At 49.9% G+C, this 22,519-nt stretch overlaps 1 protein-coding gene across 10 annotated transcripts in view; it reads right to left on the reverse strand.

The window, feature by feature from the left end:
- The window catches only part of Ank1 (ankyrin 1), a 241,506-nt gene extending 221,369 nt beyond the window's left edge, over positions 1-20,137 (reverse strand). For 9 of the 10 annotated variants that reach the window (XM_045131509.1, XM_045131511.1, XM_045131506.1 and 6 more), the window contains exon 1: positions 18,884-19,061. In XM_045131509.1, the coding sequence (XP_044987444.1) occupies positions 18,884-19,009 (126 nt within the window). In that variant the 5' untranslated portion in view covers positions 19,010-19,061. Of the gene's footprint in view, positions 1-18,883; positions 19,062-20,069 lie in introns of those variants that run through there. The other variant, XM_045131512.1, reaches the window with a different exon arrangement.
- Between the last annotated feature and the right edge of the window lie 2,382 nt (positions 20,138-22,519).

The following is a 22,519-nucleotide window of genomic DNA, read 5'->3' on the forward strand; positions in this document are numbered from 1 at the left end:
TTGGAGTTCCTTGCCAATACACCAATAAATTTAGAGTACCCCAGATTCTTCATTTATTTTTATTTATTTATTTGAGAGAGACAGAGAAAGAGGCAGAGAGAGAGAGAGATAGAGATGGGTGCGCCAGGGCCTCCAACCACTGCAAATGAACTCCAGATGTGTGTGCCCCCCTTGTGCATCTGGCTAACGTGGGTCCTGGGGAAGCGAGCATTGAACCAGGATCCTTAGGCTTCATAGGCAAGCACTTAACTACTAAGCCATCTCTCCAGCCCAATACCCCAGATTCTTGTCTTGTGATTTAAAGAATTAAAATTCATGGCCCAGAGGTAAGGTTTAGAGACACTTTGTTAGATTAAGGGAAGGGAAGAAAAGAAAGTACAGAGAGCTCTTGCCATGTAGAGGGCAGAGGGGCCGGGAGCCCATATGGGAATAAGGATGGGGGACTTCCCTAGTCTCGGCCCAGCTGAGCAAAGATGAGGGAAGCTTACGAGAACCTTGTACTTCCAAGGCTTTTGTTTTTGGAGGGTGTGTGTGTGTGCGCGCGCGCTTTCTTTGATGCAGGGTCTTCCTGTAGCCCTGTATCTTTGGCTGGCCTTGAACTCAAGTGGATCCTCCTTTCTTAGCCTCAGGAGTGCTGGGATTAAAGGCATGAGCCACCACACCCAGCTGTTACCAGTTTTTATGCAGCCACGGAACTAAGAATAATCTTTTTATTTTTACACAGCTGGGGAGAAAACAGCAACCTTTTGTCATTTGTAAACTATGACATCTAAACCACAGCATTAATTAATAAAGTTTTACTGGAGTACTCCCTGGTCTCTTTCTGGGAGTTCAATGGAGCTCTTTCAACAGAGGCGAAAACATTCACTATCTGGGACCTTAGAGCAAAATTTTGTTAACCTCTGATTTAAGCAAACAAAGCAATGAGGACTGTGATGGACAGACTAGCAGTGTTCATGGAAGAAGAAAGAAAGAGTAATCTCTTCCACCGCTTCTTAGGCTTGTGGCTAAGATTGAGGGTGGAGCCATCTCTTGGGCTAAGATGGAGGTGAAACCACCTCTCCTGCTTGGTACAGTCAGACAAGGCTTCCTAAAGGAGCACCATTATTCTCTATACTGATGCTCAACTCTGAGCCTTGGGGAAGTCACCCAAGACCATCTCCTCACTGACAGGGTATGACTTGTGCTGTCCTTTGATACTGCACACACCCTGAGAGCAAGCGCAGAGAACAACCCACGTGCCTGCACTGGGTCACAGCTTCCAGCACCCCCAACATGCTTGAGCTGTGTGCAGAACCCAGAGACTAATTAGGGCACTGGGATGGGGACCAATTTGTGAGCCTATACCAAGGTCATACCTTGTGATGGTTAGGTTCTGTTGTAAACTTGATCATATCAGGAATCAAGTATGAGACATGCCTCTTGGGCAGGTCTGTGAAGGAGTTTCCAGGAAGGATTAACTGAGGAAGGAAATCCTTCCTCCAGAGTAAGCTGCCCCTCCGTGGTGGGCAAGGTATAAGGAAGCTCCCAGAGAAGCAGGGCCTTCTGCCTGCCTGCCTTTGCTGCTTGCTGGTGTGTGCATCCACCCAGGGCCAGCTATCCTTTGTGGACACTGGAACCCAGCTTACTCAACCTTCCAGTGTGGACTGAGGGCCAGTGGCTCCCCAGGAATCCTCCAGGCTCTGTGTCATATTGGGACGGTTGAGGCATCCAGCCTCATGGTCTGAGCAGCCACCAGGCTCTCAGACTCTCCAGCACGCAGACAGCTATTTGGTATCCTGTAAGCTAATCCAGTAAGTCATCTTTATAATACATACTCATTCTATCAGTTCTGTTCCTCCAGAAAACTCTAATGCATGCCTCCTCCAACCAGGCCCCGGACTGGGCTCAAGCTGCTACACCAAACCCAAGCTCCTCCCCTTGCTCAGCACTGGCACGTCCTTAATCCGCTGCACTGCTGCACGTCTTGTTGCAGGTGTTGTACCTGCCGCCTCTCCCCCTGGGCCTCTTCCCATACTGGACCGTAGAGCGAAGCCCCTCTCCCCACGGAGACACTCACTCCCTGTGTGTGGGTTGGGCTCAAAGACTCTGCTTCTGAGACCTGGCATTTCTCACAAGAGTGCAGAAGAGGTTGTCCTGGAGACCTATTCTAGAGCTTGCTTGGCCATGAAAAATAACTATGTGACCTGGACAAGCTATGAGGGGGATAAAAAAAAAAAAAAAGAGGCCAAAAGAGGGCTGGAGAGATTGCTTAGTGGTTAAGGGACTTGCCTGCAAAGCCTGAGGATCCATGGTTGACTCTCCAGGTGCCACATAAGCCAGATGTGCAAGGTGACACAGGTGTGCAACACACATGTGTACAAGGTGGTGCATGCATCTGGAGTTTCATTACAGTGGCTGGAGGCCCTAGCACACCAATTTTCCCCCTCCCCCACCCCTCTCTCTCTCTCTCTCTCTCTCTCTCTCTCTCTCTCTCTCTCTCTCATTAAAAAAAAAAAAAAAAAAAAAAAAGAGGCCAAAAGAAATGAAAGAATTTTCCCAAGGTCATCCACCCATGGTCCAATAGGAAGAGTCAGGACCAGGATCTTTACTTCCTAATATTCCCATTCTAAGCCACTGTCCATGTGGCCCCTATGTGTGTGTGGTATGTATAATGTGTATGTGCAACTCTGTTTCTCTCTCTCCCTTTTCTCATTCTCTCTCTCTCTCTCACTCTACACACACACACACACACACACACTCACAAACACACTCACTCACACACATTCACATCTATGTCCCTGTCTGCCTATCTCTGCACTTGGTTCTAATGTCGGTATTCTTAAGGGGATACGCTCTCTGAATGATTTGGAAGATGACTACAACAGGATGGTATTTTATCTCTCTACTGGCCAAGGAGGCCGACACACAGCTCTAGGTGCTATCCTGTGCCTCATCCTTCCCCTCTTGGGCACGTGACCTAACTTCATTTTTTCAAATCCTTGTAATAGCTCTAGAAGCAGAAAAGCACAGACTGCACAGCCAGGCAGCAGGATGAACCCCAGCTCTGGCTCTCATAGCTCTTATTTGACCTTCCTGAACCTCCAGAGGTCCCCATGCACCTGGGGGGTCTGGGAGGGCCAAATGGGCTTGAGGGGCGGTGAGCTTATCCCCCGTGTTCCCTGCCAGTCCCCTTCCTTATGTGAAGAAGAAAGACCCAGCTGGTTGGGCCTGGCTGTTTTCCTGTGCAAAGCGGGGTAGGCAGTTGATAGACTGGGAAAACATAAAATGACAGGAACTCCAATCCACACGTCCTACGTATGCCACAGCCTACTTGTTATAAACCAGGAGGTAGGAGAAAGATGGGCCGAAGTTTCACCCCCAGCTAGCTATGCCACTTACTGCTGGTGTGAAATGCACATCATTTTCCGGAGCCTCAGTCTTCTCCCCATGGAATAGAAACATACCCTCCCTGCCCACAGGGCTGCTGGAATGACAGATGGCATGATGCCCTAGACAGCACCTGGGGACCACTGAGGACTGGGTTCCTGCCTGTGGTGCAAACTGCTGCTCTGGGGCTCCTGAACATCCAGGGGCTCATCTTTCAGAGATGTAGCCACAGAAGGTTCTAGATCAATAGCCCCCGCTCAAACAAAACTTTCCTGGAGTATTCTCTCGCTACCTCTGCTGAGCAGCTGCTAGAGAAAAGGGTTTTCAGCACCTGGGCTTGCATGGAAACTGGGGAGCCCTGAACTTCAGGGGGATGGAGACGGGAGCTGGGGCTGAGGCAGACACAAAAAGAACGTTAGGGCCAGGCGTGGCGATACACAACTGTAATCCCAGGCCTCGGGTGGCTGAGAGGGTTGAGTTAAAGACCAGCATGGGTGACATAGCAAGACCTTGTCTCAAACATCCAAGAGTTGGGAACATAGTCCAATGATAGAGTGCTTGCCTAGCATATACAAGATGCACAAGGCCCTGGGTTCCATCCCCAACATCACCCCCCCCAAAATACATACATACATACATACATACATACATACACACACACACACACACACTTCAACTCCTTGGGAACTCAGTAAATAAAAAAGTTGGGATTATCAAAATAAAACAAAAACAAAATCACCTCTGATATGATTTGAATGTTGAATGTCTCCCAAAGGCTCATGTGATAAAGGCTTGGTCCCTGGGGTGACAGTAATGAGAGGGGGCGGGGCCCAGAGGGAGGTCCTCAGGTCTTAGGGGTGCCAGCTCACCTAGTTGGTCTCCTCTGCCTCCTGGCTTACGAAGTGAGCAGTTCACTCCATTTGCTCTCCCTCATGGCTATCTGGCAAACAGATCAGGGCCTAAACGCCTTATGCCTGTCTGATAATGGACTGGAACCGGCAAAACTGGGAGTCAAAAATGAACTTTGTCCCTTTATAAGTTAATTATCTCAGGTATTTTATTGCAGCAACACAAACATACTTCAAACTCTGAAAGTCAAGCTAAGCAGCCAAGCTTGTCTGGCAAATGGAAGCACATACCCGACGGAATAGCCAAGACTTCTTTCTAGGAAAAGTGGGAGTCAAGGCTGCTGAGCCCCTACCCTGAGGAGCAGAACCTCCTGCACCCCACTAAGCACACAGGAGGAGGCTGCCTCTGCACATGACCTTGAAAGCAACCCAGAGACAGCTAGCATGGGACAGACTCAGTCAGCCTGCACTGCAAACATCAGGCTGCCAGCCTTCCTCACCCCTCCCTGGGCACGCACTGGTGATCTAGCCCTCTCAGAGGTTACTCTACTCAATATAAACACCTTCCTGCCTATAGGCAAGACGTGCGCAGTCCCAGGGAGGCTGACTGCACAGGCCCTGTGGCAGGCGGAGTCTTCAAAGACACGCATCCAAAGGACTTGCTCCGCAACCCAGAACACAGCTCTCCCCTCCTACCGGCCCACCAGTACTGGGGAACAAGACACAGTGGGAATTAGAGCTCAAATGTATGGAACCAGCACCCTATGAGATTGGATCTTTTACACATTTGTTAATATCCATCTGTCTTATTGTCTGGAAACTTCTACAGCTGGACTGGGACACAGGACAGCCTTGGGGCCTTCCGGATTCCCATAAAGCACACCTCAGGCCAAGGTAACTGGACGACATTTACGAACCACTTTGCTCCATGACCTTGCCAATCCACAGACTTCTGAAGAGTGGGTCACATCAAAGGAGTCTAAAACCCTCTGAGCCAATCCCTCATTTCAGACACAGAGAAACTGAAGAGTCCAAGCTACAGAAGAGAGTCCCCAGTTCTCTTGTCTCCACGCCCAGTCCCTGCCATCCACAAAAGTATGTCACTGACTCACACATCTGCAGGCCATGCAGACTTAGTTCATATCTAAGTTGTTCCAGAAAATTGTCACGGGTGCAATTCCTGTTTAACAGGCCAATCAGCAGCAGAAAGGGACAGGACCACAGCCATCTGAAAAAAGCCTCTGGGAGGAAGTAACACTGGCCCTCACAGGTCGGTGAAAATGAGGCTGGCTGCAGAGGGAGAGAGGGTCATGTGAGGTGCTGGGCAAGACAGTGTGGTTAGCCTCAAGCATACAGAGAAAACGACAGTGCCAACCCAAAGTTGTCCTGTGGCCTACACACACACAGGCACCCCACCACGGTTCCCAAAATGCTGCTCAGGTCAACAGTAGGCACTGAGTTCATCTACCGTGTGCTCCAGTCACAAGACGGGGCCTTCTTGACCTCCAAGCAACAGAAGCTCTCATCTCCAGGGTATTGTCAGCTCCCTCAAATGGGCACTGCCAAATTGCCACACCAACATGGAGGGAGAGACCAACATCTGGCAGTGCAATGCCACCTTTACAACCAATTCAGATCTGGAAGCTTTTCTGACTCGATGTGTTTCTGATTCTTCGCTGCAATTGCAGTTGTAAGTCAGGTTCACATTTTTCCGAACTCTTTCCTAATTCATGTAAGAAACCAGAAGCAATACAAAGCAAGTACTTCCAACCTTGTTCTTGACCCTCACAGCCATCTCTGGAAAGGATCACATTATATGTGACTTATATACAAGGTGAGAAGTTAGCCAAGCGGGACTAGTCTTTGCTCTTTTCATTCTTTTTTTAAAAACTATTTTATTTTTATTTATGTATTTGACAGAAAAAGAGGGAGGGAGGGAAGGAGGAAGAGACAGAGAGAGAGAAAGAGAGAGAATGGGCGCGCCAGGGCCTCCAGCCACTGCAAACGAACTCCAGACGCGTGTGCCCCCTTGTATATCTGCCTAATGTGGGTCTTGGGGGATCAAACCTAGGTCCTTTGGCTTTGCAGGCAAATGTCTTAACCGCTAAGCCATCCCTCCAGCCCTCATCTTTTCATTCTTATTTAAGGATTGAGAGGAGAACTCCAGTGGTTACATTTTGTAAAATTTTATTTCTATTACAGACATGGAATTCTCTTTGCCACCCCACCCCACATGCCCACAGCCTGTTCATGCTTGGGTCGTTTTTTTTTGTTTTTTTCCTTTCTTTCTTTTCAAGGTAGGGTCTCACTCTAGCCCAGGCTGCCCTGCAATTCACTCTGTAGTCTCAGGCTTGCCTAACTCATAGCTATTCTCCTACCTCTGCCTCCCGAGTGCTGGGATTAAAGGCGTGCGCCACCATGCCTGGCTTGGGTTGGGAGTTATTGGTTGCATGGATTAGGAGGTGGCTATGAGTGGGAACCAAAGCATTGGACCTGGTCCTCACTAAGAACTTACTAAGGACTATAGACATAGTAAGTCAGTCACTGGCTCCTCCCAGTGTCCCCTGCAAGGTGGTGAGGTGACTGCAATGATTTCCTCCTTACACATGCCAGCATTCAGACTCAGAAAATATAACAAAGCATCTCACACAAGTCACACAGCTCATAACCAACAGTTCCATCTCTTTCTCACAGCTCTTCATCAATCCTCATCTCACTGCCAATCCCTTCACCAATCCTCATCTCACTCCCAATCTCTTCATCACTACTCATCTCACTCCCCCATCTCTTCATCAATACTCACCTCACTCCCCCATCTCTTCATCAATACTCACCTCACTCCCCCATCTCTTCATCAATACTCATCTCACCCCCATCTCTTCATCAATACTCATCTCACCCCCATCTCTTCATCAATACTCATCTCACTTGCCATCTCTTCATCAATACTCGTCTCACTCCCCCATCTCTTCATCAATACTCATCTCACTCCCCCATCTCTTCATCAATACTTGTCTCATTCCGCATCTCTTCATCAATACTCGACTCACTCCCCATCTCTTCATCAATACTCATCTCACCCCCATCTCTTCATCAATACTCACCTCACTCCCCATCTATTCATCAATACTCGACTCACTCCCCATCTCTTCATCAATACTCATCTCACTCCCCATCTCTTCATCAATACTCATCTCACTCCCCCATCTCTTCATCAATACTCATCTCACTCCCCATCTCTTCATCAATACTCATCTCACTCCCACATCTATTCATCAATGCTCGTCTCACTCCCACATCTATTCATCAATGCTCGTCTCACTCCCCATCGCTTCATCAATACTCATCTCACCCCCATCTCTTCATCAATACTCGACTCACTCCCCAGCTCTTCATCAATACTCATCTCACTCCCACATCTATTCATCAATGCTCGTCTCACTCCCCCATCTCTTCATCAATACTCGTCTCACTCCCACATCTATTCATCAATACTCGACTCACTCCCCATCTCTTCATCAATACTCATCTCACTCCCCATCTCTTCAATACTTGACACACTCCCCAGCTCTTCATCAATACTCATCTCACTCCCCAGCTCTTCATCAATACTCATCTCACTCCCCCATCTCTTCATCAATACTCATCTCACTCCCCCATCTCTTCATCAATACTCATCTCACTCCCCTATCTCTTCATCAATACTCACCTCACTCCCCCATCTCTTCATCAATACTCATCTCACCCCCATCTCTTCATCAATACTCACCTCACTCCCCATCTCTTCATCAATACTCACCTCACTCCCCATCTCTTCATCAATACTCACCTCACTCCCCATCTCTTCATCAATACTCACCTCACTCCCCATCTCTTCATCAATACTCATCTCACTCCCCCATCTCTTCATCAATACTCATCTCACTCCCCCATCTCTTCATCAATACTTGTCTCATTCCCCATCTCTTCATCAATATTCGTCTCACTCCCCATCTCCTCATCAATACTCATCTCACTCCCATCTCTTCATCAATACTTGACACACTCCCCAGCTCTTCATCAATACTCATCTCACTCCCCAGCTCTTCATCAATACTCATCTCACTCCCATCTCTTCATCAATACTTGACTCACTCCCCATCTCTTCATCAATACTCATCTCACCCCCATCTCTTCATCAATACTTGACTCACTCCCCATCTCTTCATCAATACTCATCTCACTCCCACATCTATTCATCAATACTCATCTCACCTCCATCTCTTCATCAATACTCGACTCACTCCCCATCTCTTCATCAATGCTCGTCTCACTCCCCATCTCTTCATCAATACTCATCTCACTCCCACATCTATTCATCAATACTCATCTCACTCCCCATCTCTTCATCAATACTCATCTCACTCCCCATCTCTTCATCAATGCTCGTCTCACTCCCACATCTATTCATCAATACTCATCTCACTCCCCATCTCTTCATCAATGCTCGTCTCACTCCCCCATCTCTTCATCAATGCTCGTCTCACTCCCCATCTCTTCATCAATACTCACCTCACTCCCCATCTCTTCATCAATCCTCATCTCACCCCATCTCTTCATCAATACTCACCTCACTCCCCATCTCTTCATCAATACTTGTCTCACTCCCCATCTCTTCATCAATACTCGTCTTACTCCCCATCTTTTCATCAATTCTCGTCTCACTCCCCCATCTCTTCATCAAGACTCATCTCATTCCCCCATCTCTTCATCAATATTCATCTCATTCCCCCATCTCTTCATCAATACTCACCTCACTCCCCATCTCCTCATCAATACTCATCTCACTCCCCATCTCCTCATCAATACTCATCTCACTCCCCCATCTCTTCATCAATAGTCATTTCACTCCCACATCTTTTTGTCACTACTCCTCTCACTCTCCCATCTTTTCTTCACTACTTCATTACTATCAGAGGTGACCTCCTGACACACTCTAAAGTCCTTTTGCAGTCCTGGTGACATTGCCCATAAGCATCCAAGAATTGTACAAGCAAGGTAGCATTTCTTGACATCTAGGAAAATGTTGAAATTGAGCTCTGATAAAGGAGTTAGCAAGATTCAGATACAGGAAGATCTAAGGTTAATCAAATGCTTCCATCCTCATGTCCTAAAGATTGCACTGAGACCAGTCCAGTCCATGTTGGGAACAGAAGTCATAGAAAGGGAAAGGTCTGTGGCAACTGGGAGGCCCAGGAAGGAAGCTAATGACATTGGGTCACCTTTTTAGGACAACGAAGAAGCCACATAAGGTTTTGGGAAGGGATTATCAAATTTACATTTTTGGAAGATCACCTTGGCTGGAGAATGAGGTATGAGGCCCAAAACCCATTTCCAAGTTGGTTTACAATGGCTGCTTTACATGTCCAAGGCTCTTGGTGACCATGGTCCAGCCCCTCTTTGAGCCAGGACACTGTCCCCTACTTGGATCTAGTCACATCACCTTGGGATTCCTCACTGGAGATGATGTCGTCTGTCAATTCCAGCTCTCTCTCCAGAAGGCCTGTTGCCCTCTCTAATAATCAGGACATGCTTTATCTTCTTTACTAGGTATCAATTTTCTTTCTTTCTTTCTGTCTGTCTGTCTGTCTGTCTTGCTTTCTTTCTTAAAATAGCCTGGCATGGTGGCGCATGCCTTTAATCCCAGCACTCAGGAGGCAGAGGTAGGAGGATCACTGTGAGACTGAGACTACATAGTGAATTCCAGGTCAGCCTGGAGTAGAGTGAGACCTTATCTTGAAATACACACACACATTATTTATTTGCAAGGAAAGAGAAAAATGGGCATACCAGGGCCTCTTGCTACTACTACAAGAGCACACAAAGGCCTCTAGCCACTGCAAGTGCATGCAGATGCATGTGCCACCTTGTGCATCAGGCTTTATGTGGGTACTGAGGAATCAAACCCAGGTCCTTAGGTTTTGCAGGCAAGTGCCTTAACTGCTGAGCCATCTCTCCAGCCCAGGGAGCACTGTTTTTAGAATGCATAGCATTCCACCAAATGGGTGATGGTATCAAAGTCCCTTCTTTAAAAGTAAATTGGGGCAGAGTGTGGTGGTACATGTGTACAATACTGGATAGATAGAGGCAGGAGGATCATAAATTTTATGTCAGCCTGGGCAACAGAGCAAGACCTTACCTCAGAATAAAAATAAAAAATGTTAAAAGGACTGGACATGTAGCTCAGTGGTAGAAAGCTCCTGTAGCATGCCCAAAGCCAGTCCCTGCACACGAATTCGTCCCCGCCCCTCCAGCCCACCTCAGGACAGGTGGGCTTGCTCCCCTCCAGGTGGGGATGCCTTCCATTCAGATTCCTTAGTTCTTGTGCACCTATCATCTTGCCATGCACATGCCCCACACTTAGAGCACATGCCCAGGATGTCTATATGCCAGACCTTGCTAGAGAGCATAGAATGAGATGGACAGCCTCTTCCTACCCATGTCAGGTCTTCCAGGATCCCACCCCTTCTGAAGAATGCTTCCCATCAGCTCTCTCCCTTCTGTCAACTGAAAGCCAGGAAGTCTCATAAGGGTAAACTCCAAGAGAGCACCAATCATTTTCCTCCAAACCTGTTTCCTCTCCACTTTCCTAATCCAGTGAAAGGTGCCACCAACCACCTACCCAAATACCAAATCAGAAGTGAGGCCTTATTCATACCTATTCCCACATACACACACATCTATACCATCTACTTCCACACGGCAATACATGCGCAAATATGTTAACATATGTCAGTGGAAACTCATGCCATCCTGGACCACTCCCATGCCCCCAACTCTTACTCATACAGGCAACTTTCTACTACCCAAATGTAACTTTTTTTTTTCGAGGTGGGGTCTTACTCTAGCATAGATATCTCTGAACACCCTAGAAGTACAAGTCACAGCTGGGAAGTCAGCCACATGTCACCTCTGTGCATCAGTTCTGGAGTCAGGTGAATGTCGGGTTGGGCCCCAACACTAAGATTATCCAACAATTGGAGGCAGGCGTGAGACAGGACAGCTCCGTGGAGGGTAAGAGGCGAGTCTGCGGAGGGCGCTCCACAGAGCAAGCAGCTGTAAATGTGCTGTCTCCTTGAGGAGAGCGCCCAGTGCCATAGAAGCAAATGAGGAAAGAGGTCCAAATGCTGGGCTGGCTTTTAGCTGCGAAGGTTCATAAAGTAGACTTCCTTTCTTGGAGAATGTACTCTGCTTCGTGCTTTTAAATCTAGACTCTTTCTCAGAAAGTCTGGCGGACCCAAGACCCTGTATGTGCCATCCTCTGTGATGTCCCACACCCCATGGCTCTTGGCTATGACCGTGACACTGACAGTTTTCTTAGAAAAATCAGGAATCACCTTTATGTTGCCTTTCTGCCATGCAGCCTCGCAGCCGTGCTGTGCTTTAATAAGAGCTGGAACGAACCTCCCCTCAGAGTCACAGACGGGACCTGCACACATGATTGAGTGGGCATGTAGTCATAAATCTTTTCCAAATAGGAACTTCATTTCTTTCCTGAAAATGAAATGAAGATATGATTTAAAGCGTCTTTCTCATTTACCAGCACTGAAATAATAATGTGCTGGTCTTTCTGGATGGACATCAGCCTTTTACACCATGGCTTGACCATAAGGTTTATCAAAAAGAATAATTTAATTAACAAGAATTGTTCCAGTCAGATTCCTATTGGTATAGCAAAAAGCAGCTTATGGGGCTGGAGAGATGGCTTAGTGGTTAAGGTGCTTGCCTGTAAAGCCTAAGGACCCAGGTTTGAATCCCCAGTGCCTATGTAAAGCCAGATGCACAAAGTGGTGCATGTGTCTAGAGTTCATTTGAAGTGGCTAGAGGCCCTTGTGAGCCTATTCTCTCTCTTTCTCTGTGTCTCTCCATCTGTCTCTCTGCTTGCAAATAAAAAAATAAAAAGAAACTTTCTTGAAAAAACACAGCATACAAGGAAGAAAGGCCTGTTTCAGCTCACAGTTTGGTGGTTTGAGTTCATGTGCTTGGTCCTGTGGCATTTGGGCCTACAATGAGGTCAACACATCGAGTCGGAATAGTACGGCAGAGCAAAGCACTCACTTCACTGCTAAGGCACAAGGGAGGAAGAGGAAAGACCCACATTCTTATAGTCCCTCCTGAGGATCCTACTCTAAAATAGTCCCACCGGGGCTGGAGAGATGGCTTAGCGGTTAAGCACTTGCCTGTGAACACTAAGAACCCCGGTTCGAAGCTCAGTTCCCCAGGGCCCATGTTAGCCAGATGCACAAGGGGGCGCACGTGTCTGGAGTTCGTTTGCAAGGGCTGGACACCCTGGTGCGCCCATTCACTCTCTCTCTCCCCTTCCCCTCTCCCTCTTTCTCTCTGTCACAAAAAAAAAAAAGGTCATACCACCTAAGCAAAGCCCCTGGACTTAGTACCATACCTACAAAACATAGCACCCTAGGGGACATTTCAGATCCAAACTATAGCAACAATGATGCTATTAATTATAACTCTAATATGTGCAATTATTACATGTTAAATTAAAATAAAAGTTTTAGTGAAAATGTAAAATCTTGGGGATAGAAGGATTGCTCAGTGGTAAAGGCACTTGTTCCCACCACCCATATAAAGCCAGATGCAAAAATGTAGGTTTGTCATACTGAGAGAACCAAAAGAAAACAGGAAAAGAAGTAGCCTTGCAGGAAGGACTTGGTGCTGGCTCCTGCCCCCTTCCCAGGAAGACCATACGTTCAGCCTCCAAATTTCGGCTACTGCTTCACCTGCCTTGAGGAGCACCCATGAGGAGCAAATGAAACCATGGAGTGCTGAGTACAAAGGCATAGCATCTCCATCTCCCAGACCAGTGCACAGAGTACTGAGTATGACGACAAGGCATCTCCATCTTCTTACCACTGCATAGAGTACTGAGTATGAGGACATGGCATCTCCATCTTCCAGACCAGTGCATAGAGTACTGAGTATGAGGACATGGCATCTCCATCTCCCAGACCAGTGCATAGAGTACTGAGTATGACGACAAGGCATCTCCATCTTCCTGACCAGTGCATAGAGTACTGAGTATGAGGTCATGGCATCTCCATCTTCCAGACCAGTGCATAGAGTACTGAGTATGAGGTCATGGCATCTCCGTCTTCCTGACCAGTGCATAGAGTACTGAGTATGAGGTCATGGCATCTCCATCTTCCAGACCAGTGCATAGAGTACTGAGTATGAGGTCATGGCATCTCCGTCTTCCAGACCAGTGCATAGAGTACTGAGTATGAGGACATGGCATCTCCATCTTCCAGACCAGTGCATAGAGTACTGAGTATGAGGACATGGCATCTCCATCTTCCAGACCAGTGCATAGAGTACTGAGTATGAGGTCATGGCATCTCTATCTTCCTGACCAGTGCATAGAGTACTGAGTATGAGGTCATGGCATCTCCATCTTCCAGACCAGTGCATAGAGTACTGAGTATGAGGTCATGGCATCTCTATCTTCCTGACCAGTGCATAGAGTACTGAGTATGAGGTCATGGCATCTCCGTCTTCCAGACCAGGGCATAGAGTACTGAGTATGAGGTCATGGCATCTCCGTCTTCCTGACCAGTGCATAGAGTACTGAGTATGAGAACATGGCATCTCCATCTTCCAGACCAGGGCATAGAGTGCTGAGCATGAGAACATGGCATTTCCATCTTCCAGACCAGTGCATAGAGTACTGAGTATGAGGACATGGCATCTCCGTCTTCCTGACCAGAGCATAGAGTACTGAGTATGAGGACATGGCATCTCCGTCTTCCAGACCAGTGCATAGAGTACTGAGTATGAGGACATAGCACCTCTGTCTTCCAGACCAGTCTAGCTTGTTTTGAGGAAGTATCAGGAGCTTCCAAAAAATACTCTCTCTCACCCCAAGCAGCAAGGAGGAGGGAATTGGGTTGGCAAATGGGCATGAGGCAGGCTGGTATATCCCCACAACTTCAGCCACTACCAGCCCCTCCCAGAGCTAGAGAGATAGGACCACATCTGTTCTTTTACATACAGTACAACTCGTAGAAATGTCAAAGTAGTGTAACCAAAGCCATGTTATATTGTAAAGTCTTGCACATAATAAATGCATGCTATAATAATTTACACACAGTGCAAAATAATTATGTAATTTGAAAGCCAAATAAAGACCTTATTTAGAAATATCAATTTAAGCCAGGCATGGTGGAGTGCACCTTTAATCCTAGCCTTCAGGAGGCAGGGGCATGAGAATCACTGTGAGTTTGAGGCCAGCCTGCGCTACAGAGGGACCCTACCTCCAAAGAAAAAATGTCAATTTAGACTGCAACATGTTCTAGTGAACTGACTTAGCAACAGGACCCAGATGTGAAGATGTGAAAATCATCTATCTCTCAATTTGACAACTTAATTTGTGAGTTGAGCTCATACACCCATTTGGAGACAGCAGAAGCTGGAGTTATGGACCAGTGTGATTCTTGTTGAATTTCCCACCCTCCAATTCTGTGCCACCCTTTCCTACCATTTGTTCACTACCCAACCACTCTGTGCTAAGCCCCAGTTACAACCACCCTGCCCAATCCTCCGTTCATCCCACCCTCCAGAAGCAGTGCCTCCTGCAGCTAAACAAGGAGGAAGGCTGAGGGCTCCTGGGTACCCACTGCAGAGCCTGGAAGGGCCATCCGAATTGTCTGCATAGCTGAGCAGTGGCAGCCCCTTTCCACTCCTAGGCCTATGTTTGCTTTTCCTGTTGCCTTTGTCTTTCCCCTGTCATCCTATTACCCAGGGCTCCTTGGGGTCCTGAGTAGAGATTATTCTAAACAACCTGTCATGTAGTATGGCGGACATCCTGAAAAAAAACAAAACAAAAAACTAATAACTGTGCACTCACTATACCTAAAGATCAAGTAGTCCCACTGCCTGCCTGCAACGTCCTGTTGTTTTGCAAATCATTAAAAAAAAAAAAAAAAGACACATCAGGTTCCCTTCAGAAGTCTCCAAAAGATAGCCAAGAGAGCCTTTTTGTTGTTGTTGTTGTTTTTGTTTTGTTTTGTTTTTCAAGGTAGCATCTCACTCTGGTCCAGGCTGACCTGGAATTAACTATGTAGTCTCAGGGTGGCCTTGAACTCACAGTGTGATCCTCCTACCTCTGCCTCCCAGTGCTGGGATTAAAGGCGTGCGCCACCACGCCCGGCCAAGAGAGCCTATTTTTCACCTGAACACATACATGCCCGCAGCCAAGACTATTTCTAGGCAAACAGAGACAAATGTTAGTTCACTCATCCAACCACTCATTTTCCACAAGTATCAGTTGTTGGCCCCTCTTGTCAAAACGCTGAGCTAGGTGGTGGGAACGCAGACCATCATGTGACCTTTCCCCACATCAACGTCTGAGGATGAAGTTTGTGGACAGAGGAGGGCCTAGGGTACTCTTGGGTACTGAGCAGCAGGTTTGATGCTCCCCTGAGCTGGGGTGCCAGCCCCTCTCTGTCCTGACCTGTCTCCTGGGCCAGACTGCTCGCAGCTTCCTTGAATTCTGAATCCTGCCCCTCCTCCACCCTTGGCTTCACTTTCTCTCAACCTCCCTGTGCACATCTGCTAGCCTTAGGCTCTGGGTAAACATAAAAGGTACTCTCGTCCTGGTGCCTCCAGCTTCTTCAGCCCCAGAAAACTGCCATGCTTAATGCCATGCCTGTTATCCTTTCCCATCACAACCATCAGAAGCAGGGGAGACTTAATAGTAAATGTCACAAATGCTAGGTTTCACTTTTTAAAGAGAAAGGAAAAATGAAGCAAGCTGAAGCTAGAAACAGCAAGCTCCCAGGAAGGATGCGGCTCACATCAAACAGCAAGCTGAATGGAGCCCCACAGGACTGAGCACCTTTGGAGCTCTCCAGTTCACATCCCGTCCCTGTCTCGAGGAGGTTCCTATCTGTGTCAGTCAGTGAGTCACAACATCAGCCTCCACGCACAATGCACGGCACCCCTTAGCAAGCACCTTCCCACACATTATCATAACTGTAAAAACTGTAACCAGCATTCAAGTTATAATCAGGATTATTTCTACAAATGGGGGGGGTGGTTCTGCTCAGTCAGCCCTGGTTAAGCAGGTTACCTGTGGAACGAACCCCCTTCCTTCTAGTAAGTATCAAATGCCCTTGGCTCCATTGTATATTCAAGGAGTTGCCAGGTCTCCGTAGTAAGGTGCTCATTTGAATGTGGGAAGCTCTTTCTTTGTGCTCATATTAAACAAAGAGGAAGATAGCTCCACAGCCTCCCTGTGGTTTGTGTGATCAACTATAAAGGCCTCAGCTGCTTGATTTTAATATGCTGTGCCTTGAAAAATTACTTCACTGTTTTAAAAAAAATGGATTGAGACCTCACCTTATATGAACCTTCAGGTCAGAGCTCAGCCCTCTGCTTAACCAATCCCTGAAGCAACTTTTCTCTTATTGTCCTTTGGAATTGAGGTTGTAGCTCAATGGTAGAACACTTGCTTAGCATGCGCAAGGACCTGGGTTCAATACCCAGAACCCCTCAAAAATTAAATTTGTACAAAGGAATGCTCGTTCCTGCACTGCCTGACTTCCTTGGCCTTTCCCCTAGGGCTTTCCACCTTCCTGAAATTTTATTAGTCACTGTAAGCTTTAACTATTATCTTTATGGTTGTCAAGACCATTCCAATGGCTTAAACAACTCACCATCATTACGAAACATAAATGAAGCAACCCTTCACCTTCCCCCCCCCCCACACACACACACATTCTCCAGCTACAAAGAACCAATCCTAGGAGTTTACATAATTGCTATCAGCTTGAGGGAGACATCCTTATTGTTGTGCCAATCATAGCACTGGAGGTACTGCATAGGCTCTTGAAAATCTGTATAGAAGATTTTTTGAACACCTACTGACGCAGTACACTGTGACCAGCTAGTTAGAAGGGGAATCTACCATCTTTTAACACACACACACACACACACAAAACGATATAAAGTTTATCGAGAGCACAAAAGAAGTGTGAAGAATATTGAAATTGCTGTTTACACATGTGCGTATATGCAGTCAGAATTTAGTTACCTTAAAGGGATTTTTTTTTTTTTGGACTAAAAACGAGTCAAATAGAAGGGAGAGTGTTTTGCAATTACTGCTCAGAAATGACGGCTGGTACCAGGAGCGCAGAGGAGAAGGCTCAAAAGCAAGAAGTGGGATTCACACACGGAGGGAGTTTTGGAGAAGATCCTCTTGCTCCAAAGGCAAGAGCAGAGACGGCACCGCAGCGTGCCTCTTCGCGTTGGGAAGTTGATGGCTGCTACCCAGAAAGTGGGCGAGCACCACCACACCCTCACAGCCAGACCGACCTACCTACGGGGTGGGATCTGGCATCCTAGACCCTAGCCCAAACTCTTGATTCATAGTTGGTTTGGGGAAGACCCTCTTTTCCAATCTTGCTAAAGAGACGGTGCCCTGGTGGAATTACACACGGCAACGGGGGAAGGTAGTTATGTTTTGGAGGGGCACAGGACCACCTAGCACGTTGGTTACTTTTGTTAAAATCCGAGAACGCGTCAGTCTCTGGGGTGTCTTCTCTAGGAAAACGACGGAGGTTGGTCCTATGACATACTGCAAAGTGACCTGTAACCGACCGGCAGCCTGTTCCCAACATTCTGCTGCTAACTGCAGGTTGCAAATTTCAGGGGGGGGGGGGGGACGGCATCCTGTTCCTCTGTAAGCAAAGCCAGTACCCCGGGAGCGCGGAGCATCCCCATTCTCTGGCCAGCAGCCCCTCACCAACTTCTCCAGGTTAAAATGGCTCTCTGCAGCTGAAGTCCCGCTCTGCTTCCGACTCCCAGAATTCCATCCATGCACTACTGGCCTGTACACCTCTGCTGCTCCAGTTGGCGGTGGAGCCGGCTGACTGGTCAGTGTGTCTCTGGTCATCAGGTGTTTGGAATCAAACTAGTCTAAGCTAGCTTTCAGCACGCCTTGCTCCAAAAGCAAGGGCGGTCAACAGCAACAGTTGCTTCTCAGGGTCTAGATCACACTTCCCTCCCTGGCAATTCTGCGCCCCCCGGTCGAGCTTTTCTCTGACCAGGCCTCGGGGCAGGCTGGACAGCCCTCCGGTGCCCGGCTTCCAATGGAATTTCCCCCTTCCTGCCATCAGCGGCTCCTGTGAGGTGACCTTAATATAAAACGCTGCCAAACGTCCAGGGATGAGAATGCTTTCCCGTCCACCTGAGGACCCACAGGGTCTGGGGAGGCTGAGGAAGGGCGCCCCATCCGTCACGAGAGACCTGCGAGGGATGCTCTCTGGCCTCGCCCGCCCGCCCTGGACAGCGGGTCACCGGGGAAGGAGCTGGGAAGAGCTGCCTCCCGAGCGTCCTCCGCCTTCACCCGGACCCGCCGGAGGGGCGGCGCGGGAGCAGCGGGGACGCAGCATCCCCACGACCCGCGCGCCGGCCCCACCGAGGCCGCAAAAGTTCTTCCCCGCGCGGCGGCGCCGGCCTGCCGGCTTCTGTTCAAGGTGCTGGGAAGACTCTCCGGACGCGCGGTGGCGCGCGGTGCCGTCCCCGCCGAGCCCGCCGCGCTCCGGGCGACCCCTCGGCCGGTCCCGGGCCCCTTCCCAGCGGCCCCTCCGGGGCGGCCGCGCGCTTACCTTCTTCTTTCGGTCCCGGGAGCGGTTCCGCCGCTTCCTGTTGGATTCCTCCTTCTCCTTCTGCTCCTGGAGGGCCTGCGCCTCGATGTCTTTGATTTTCTTCAGCTGTTTGGCCGCCTGAGCCATGACAGGTCACCGCGCTCCGGTCCCCGCCTCCCGGACCCTCCTCACACTCTGCGATCCGGGACGCGCCGGCGCCCTCCCGGGAGGAGGGGAGAACCGGAGTCCCCGGGCTCCTCCGCAGAGGGCGACTTCGGTCTCCGCGGCGGGAAGGATGCGGCAGGGTCGGCGGGAAGGCGAGGGGGCGCGCGCGGAGGGCGGGCGAGCGAGGGCAGGCTGGCGCGCCGCGGCTTCCCGCAGACCCCGGGATGGCGCCTCCGCCGCGCCCGGAGCTCGCTCGCCCGCGCCCAGGACAGGCTTCGGGGTCCAGCCCGCCGCTCCGCTCCGCTCGGCTCGGGCTCCGCCGCTCCTGCCCTCCCCTCGCCGGGTGTCCCCCCCCCTTCCCTCTCTCCTGCGGCGGCGCGGGGGGCGGGGGCGGGGAGCGGCCGGGACTGCGGCGAGGGAGCGGCGCGGCGCGCGGGCCGCGGAGGGCGGACTCCGGCGGCGGTGGCCGGGGCAGGGAAGGAGGAGGAGGGGAGGCCGCGTGCGGCCCGGGCCCAGGCGGCCCCCGCGAGCTCCCGAGCACTCGGTGCGCGCGCTGGCGCCCTGCGAGCCTCCCCGGCCGCGAGCGAGCTAGCTCGCGGGCCCGCCGGGGGGCTTCCCCCACCGCGCCAGCGCCGGCGGCCCCGCCGTCCGTCGGGGTCGCGGGAACAAAGCCCGCCGCCTCTCGGCCCCCCCCCCCCGACCACCACCACCACACCCCCGGCCCGCTGCGCCCCGCATCGCCGCGCCGGGGGAAGGGAGGGGAGGGGAGGCCGCGGCGCGCACCGGCCCCGCGACCCCGCGCGCCCAGGCACCTGACGGCGGCCGCGGGAGCCCCCCCCCCTCCCCGCCAAGCCCACATCGCAGAGACACAGGCCCGGCCGCGCGGCGGAACCGCGACACGCCAGCTCGGAGCCCCCGGCTCTCCGGACTGCAGTCCCTCGGAGGGGGCGCGCCGTTACCCAAGACTGCCTTCCCCTGACGTTCGCCCCAGGAACTTGTTTTGCCCCACAAGCCCTGCGGGGCCTTTCATTTGCATATTTACCAATTACGGGGAGAAAAACGTGTCTAGCATCCAGTGAGCCTTTTTCCTTTGCGGTGTCTTTCGAACGGGGGGAAGGGGTGGGACTGGGTCTCCGCAGCAGGGCCCGCCCACCCCGCATGACCAGCATCCCAACCGCCCTAGCCGCCTCAGAGACCCCCCACTCTGTTGTACAGAGCTGTATCTGGCAGGTGGGGTCCCGCAGCCACCAACTGAAGGGAGTAGCTTAAGATGACCTCACCGCCCCGCCACGTGTCCAGTGGGGAAACTGAGGCCCCAACCTGGGAACGCTGAAGCTCCCAACCTCCTTCCTCCCCATCCCGTGCAGCGCATCTCTTCTTTCGCATAGTGCTAAGAAAGGAGCTGTAGGAAAAGACATGTGAGACTTGGAGAACTTATTGTGAAATAAGCTGTTTCCTCCCACACCACCCCCCGAAGGAGAGCTTGGTGTAAACGTTAAAGGTGGCCCAAGCTGAGGGCCAGGGGAGGAGCAGTCGGTACACCGGGAGGGGTGGCCTCAGAGCTCGAGGCTGTCCCTCATACTGGACAAACTCGGGGAGAGAAGAACCTCACCTTTGGTACCTCTTAACCATTTCCTCCCTCTGGGATCTCCACGTCGTGGAACATCCCTTCCCCGGCGTCCCCATTCTCCCTACAGTCCTCTCCACTATGATGCCAAGAATTAAGGTGCCAGAGCTGGGGACGTGGCTTAGTGGTTAAAAGTGTTTGCTTGTAGGGCATGCTGCCCAGCACCCACGTAGAGCTGTATGCACAAAGTGGTGCATGCATCTGGAGTTCATTTGCAATGGCAAGAGTCCTTGGGGCACCCGTTCTCATTCAAACTCTCTCCCTTGCAAATAAATAAATAATTAGGAATTAATATACTAGCTAAACCTCGGTGCCCACTACACTCTTTTTCTAGGGCTCAATCGTGGCCTGTCCTCTTCTCATCAGGCATAACTGAGCCACAAATACCAACCCCATATGTAATTTCAAGTTTTAAGTCGCCACGTTGTCTCAACTTAAACTGTAAGGATTAATTGAAAATGCATTTTTAACTCAGCATACCTAAAATGCCATCGTATCAACATGCAGTTGATATTTGATTAATGAGACACTTTACATTGTCCTACTGAGTCTCTGGAGTCTAGTCTGTGTTGTATCTGGTCACAACCACAGGTGACTGGTGGTCACAGAACTGGACAATACAATTTTAGGTTGTCTCTCCAGGTCAGCTCACTCACCACCTGTGAGCAGACGCCTCACAATACATACAGATTCTGTATGGAGCCCCAACCCTCTTAAGCCACCCACCAATGTCATCCCCCAAGGGCTGTCATGATAATTTTCAAACGGAGCTGATTGTGATGCCTTCCAGACTAAGTACCCTTAATTTTTTGCTTCGAGAAGTAAAAAAATCTGCTGCATGACCTATGGTTACGGGAGTAATTGTGTTTCTCCATTCCACTCCTCCCCCAGCTTTTCACCCCAGGCCGGCCTAGTGCCTATGCTCCAGTCTTGTCAGGCTCTGAAGGTTTCAGGGCTGTCCTTCACAGGGCCTACATCCCTGCTGCCCCTTTATACTGCTCTGGCTCCACTCCACCCTCCTTTCCCAACCCCAGTCTAGCTAACTCCAACAGCTCATGAGATCTCAAAGGGCTTCACACAGACTGCTTTCTCATCACAACACAATATGTGCTCCTCCATCACACCTGCCATAAAAATGGTTTCTTTTAAAGAGGAGAACCTCAAGTTTCCTCTCTTTGTATTTATTTATTTGAGAGAGAGGGAGGGAGAGAGAGAGAGAATAGATGCACCAGGGCCTCCAGCCACAGCAAACGACTTCCAGGCTCATGTCTCACCTTGTGCATCTGGCTTTACGTGGATACTGGGGAAATGAACCTGAGTCCTTAGGCTTCTCAGACAAGTGCTCCCACCGCTAAGCCATCCCTCCAGCCCCATAGAAATATCATTACATTAGTGTGACGCATTGAGTTGATCATGTCTCTCCTTCTAGATCTTCAGCTCCCTGAGGAAACTTTCTGAGCTTGCGCACCATCGCCACTTCAGCACCTTGGACAGTACCAGACACGTGGTAGGAGCCCAATAAACATCTTGAGGAAATCAAGTCCACAGAGAACTGGCTTAAGGAATAAGAATAAAAAGTGGTGTTTCCATTATACCAAACATTGTAGCTGTTTTACAGATGGGAGAAAATCGGGTGCAGGGAAGTTAAGTAACTCGCTCAAGGTCACACAGCTAGTAAAGAGTAGAACTGGAACTTAAGGCTAGTTGTCTGGCTGCAGAATCCACCCTCTTCACCATCCCCTTGCCTATGAACATGCATGAAAGCACTCCAGTTCCTCATATGTGAACAAAGGTGCTGTCATGTCTCCTTCAAAAGGCTGGAGAAGAGAGTGCGTGAGCAAAGCTCCAATGAAACGTGTTGAGCT

The sequence above is a fragment of the Jaculus jaculus genome, chromosome 12 (assembly GCF_020740685.1).
Source record: "Jaculus jaculus isolate mJacJac1 chromosome 12, mJacJac1.mat.Y.cur, whole genome shotgun sequence".
NCBI classification, from domain to species: Eukaryota; Metazoa; Chordata; class Mammalia; order Rodentia; family Dipodidae; genus Jaculus; species Jaculus jaculus.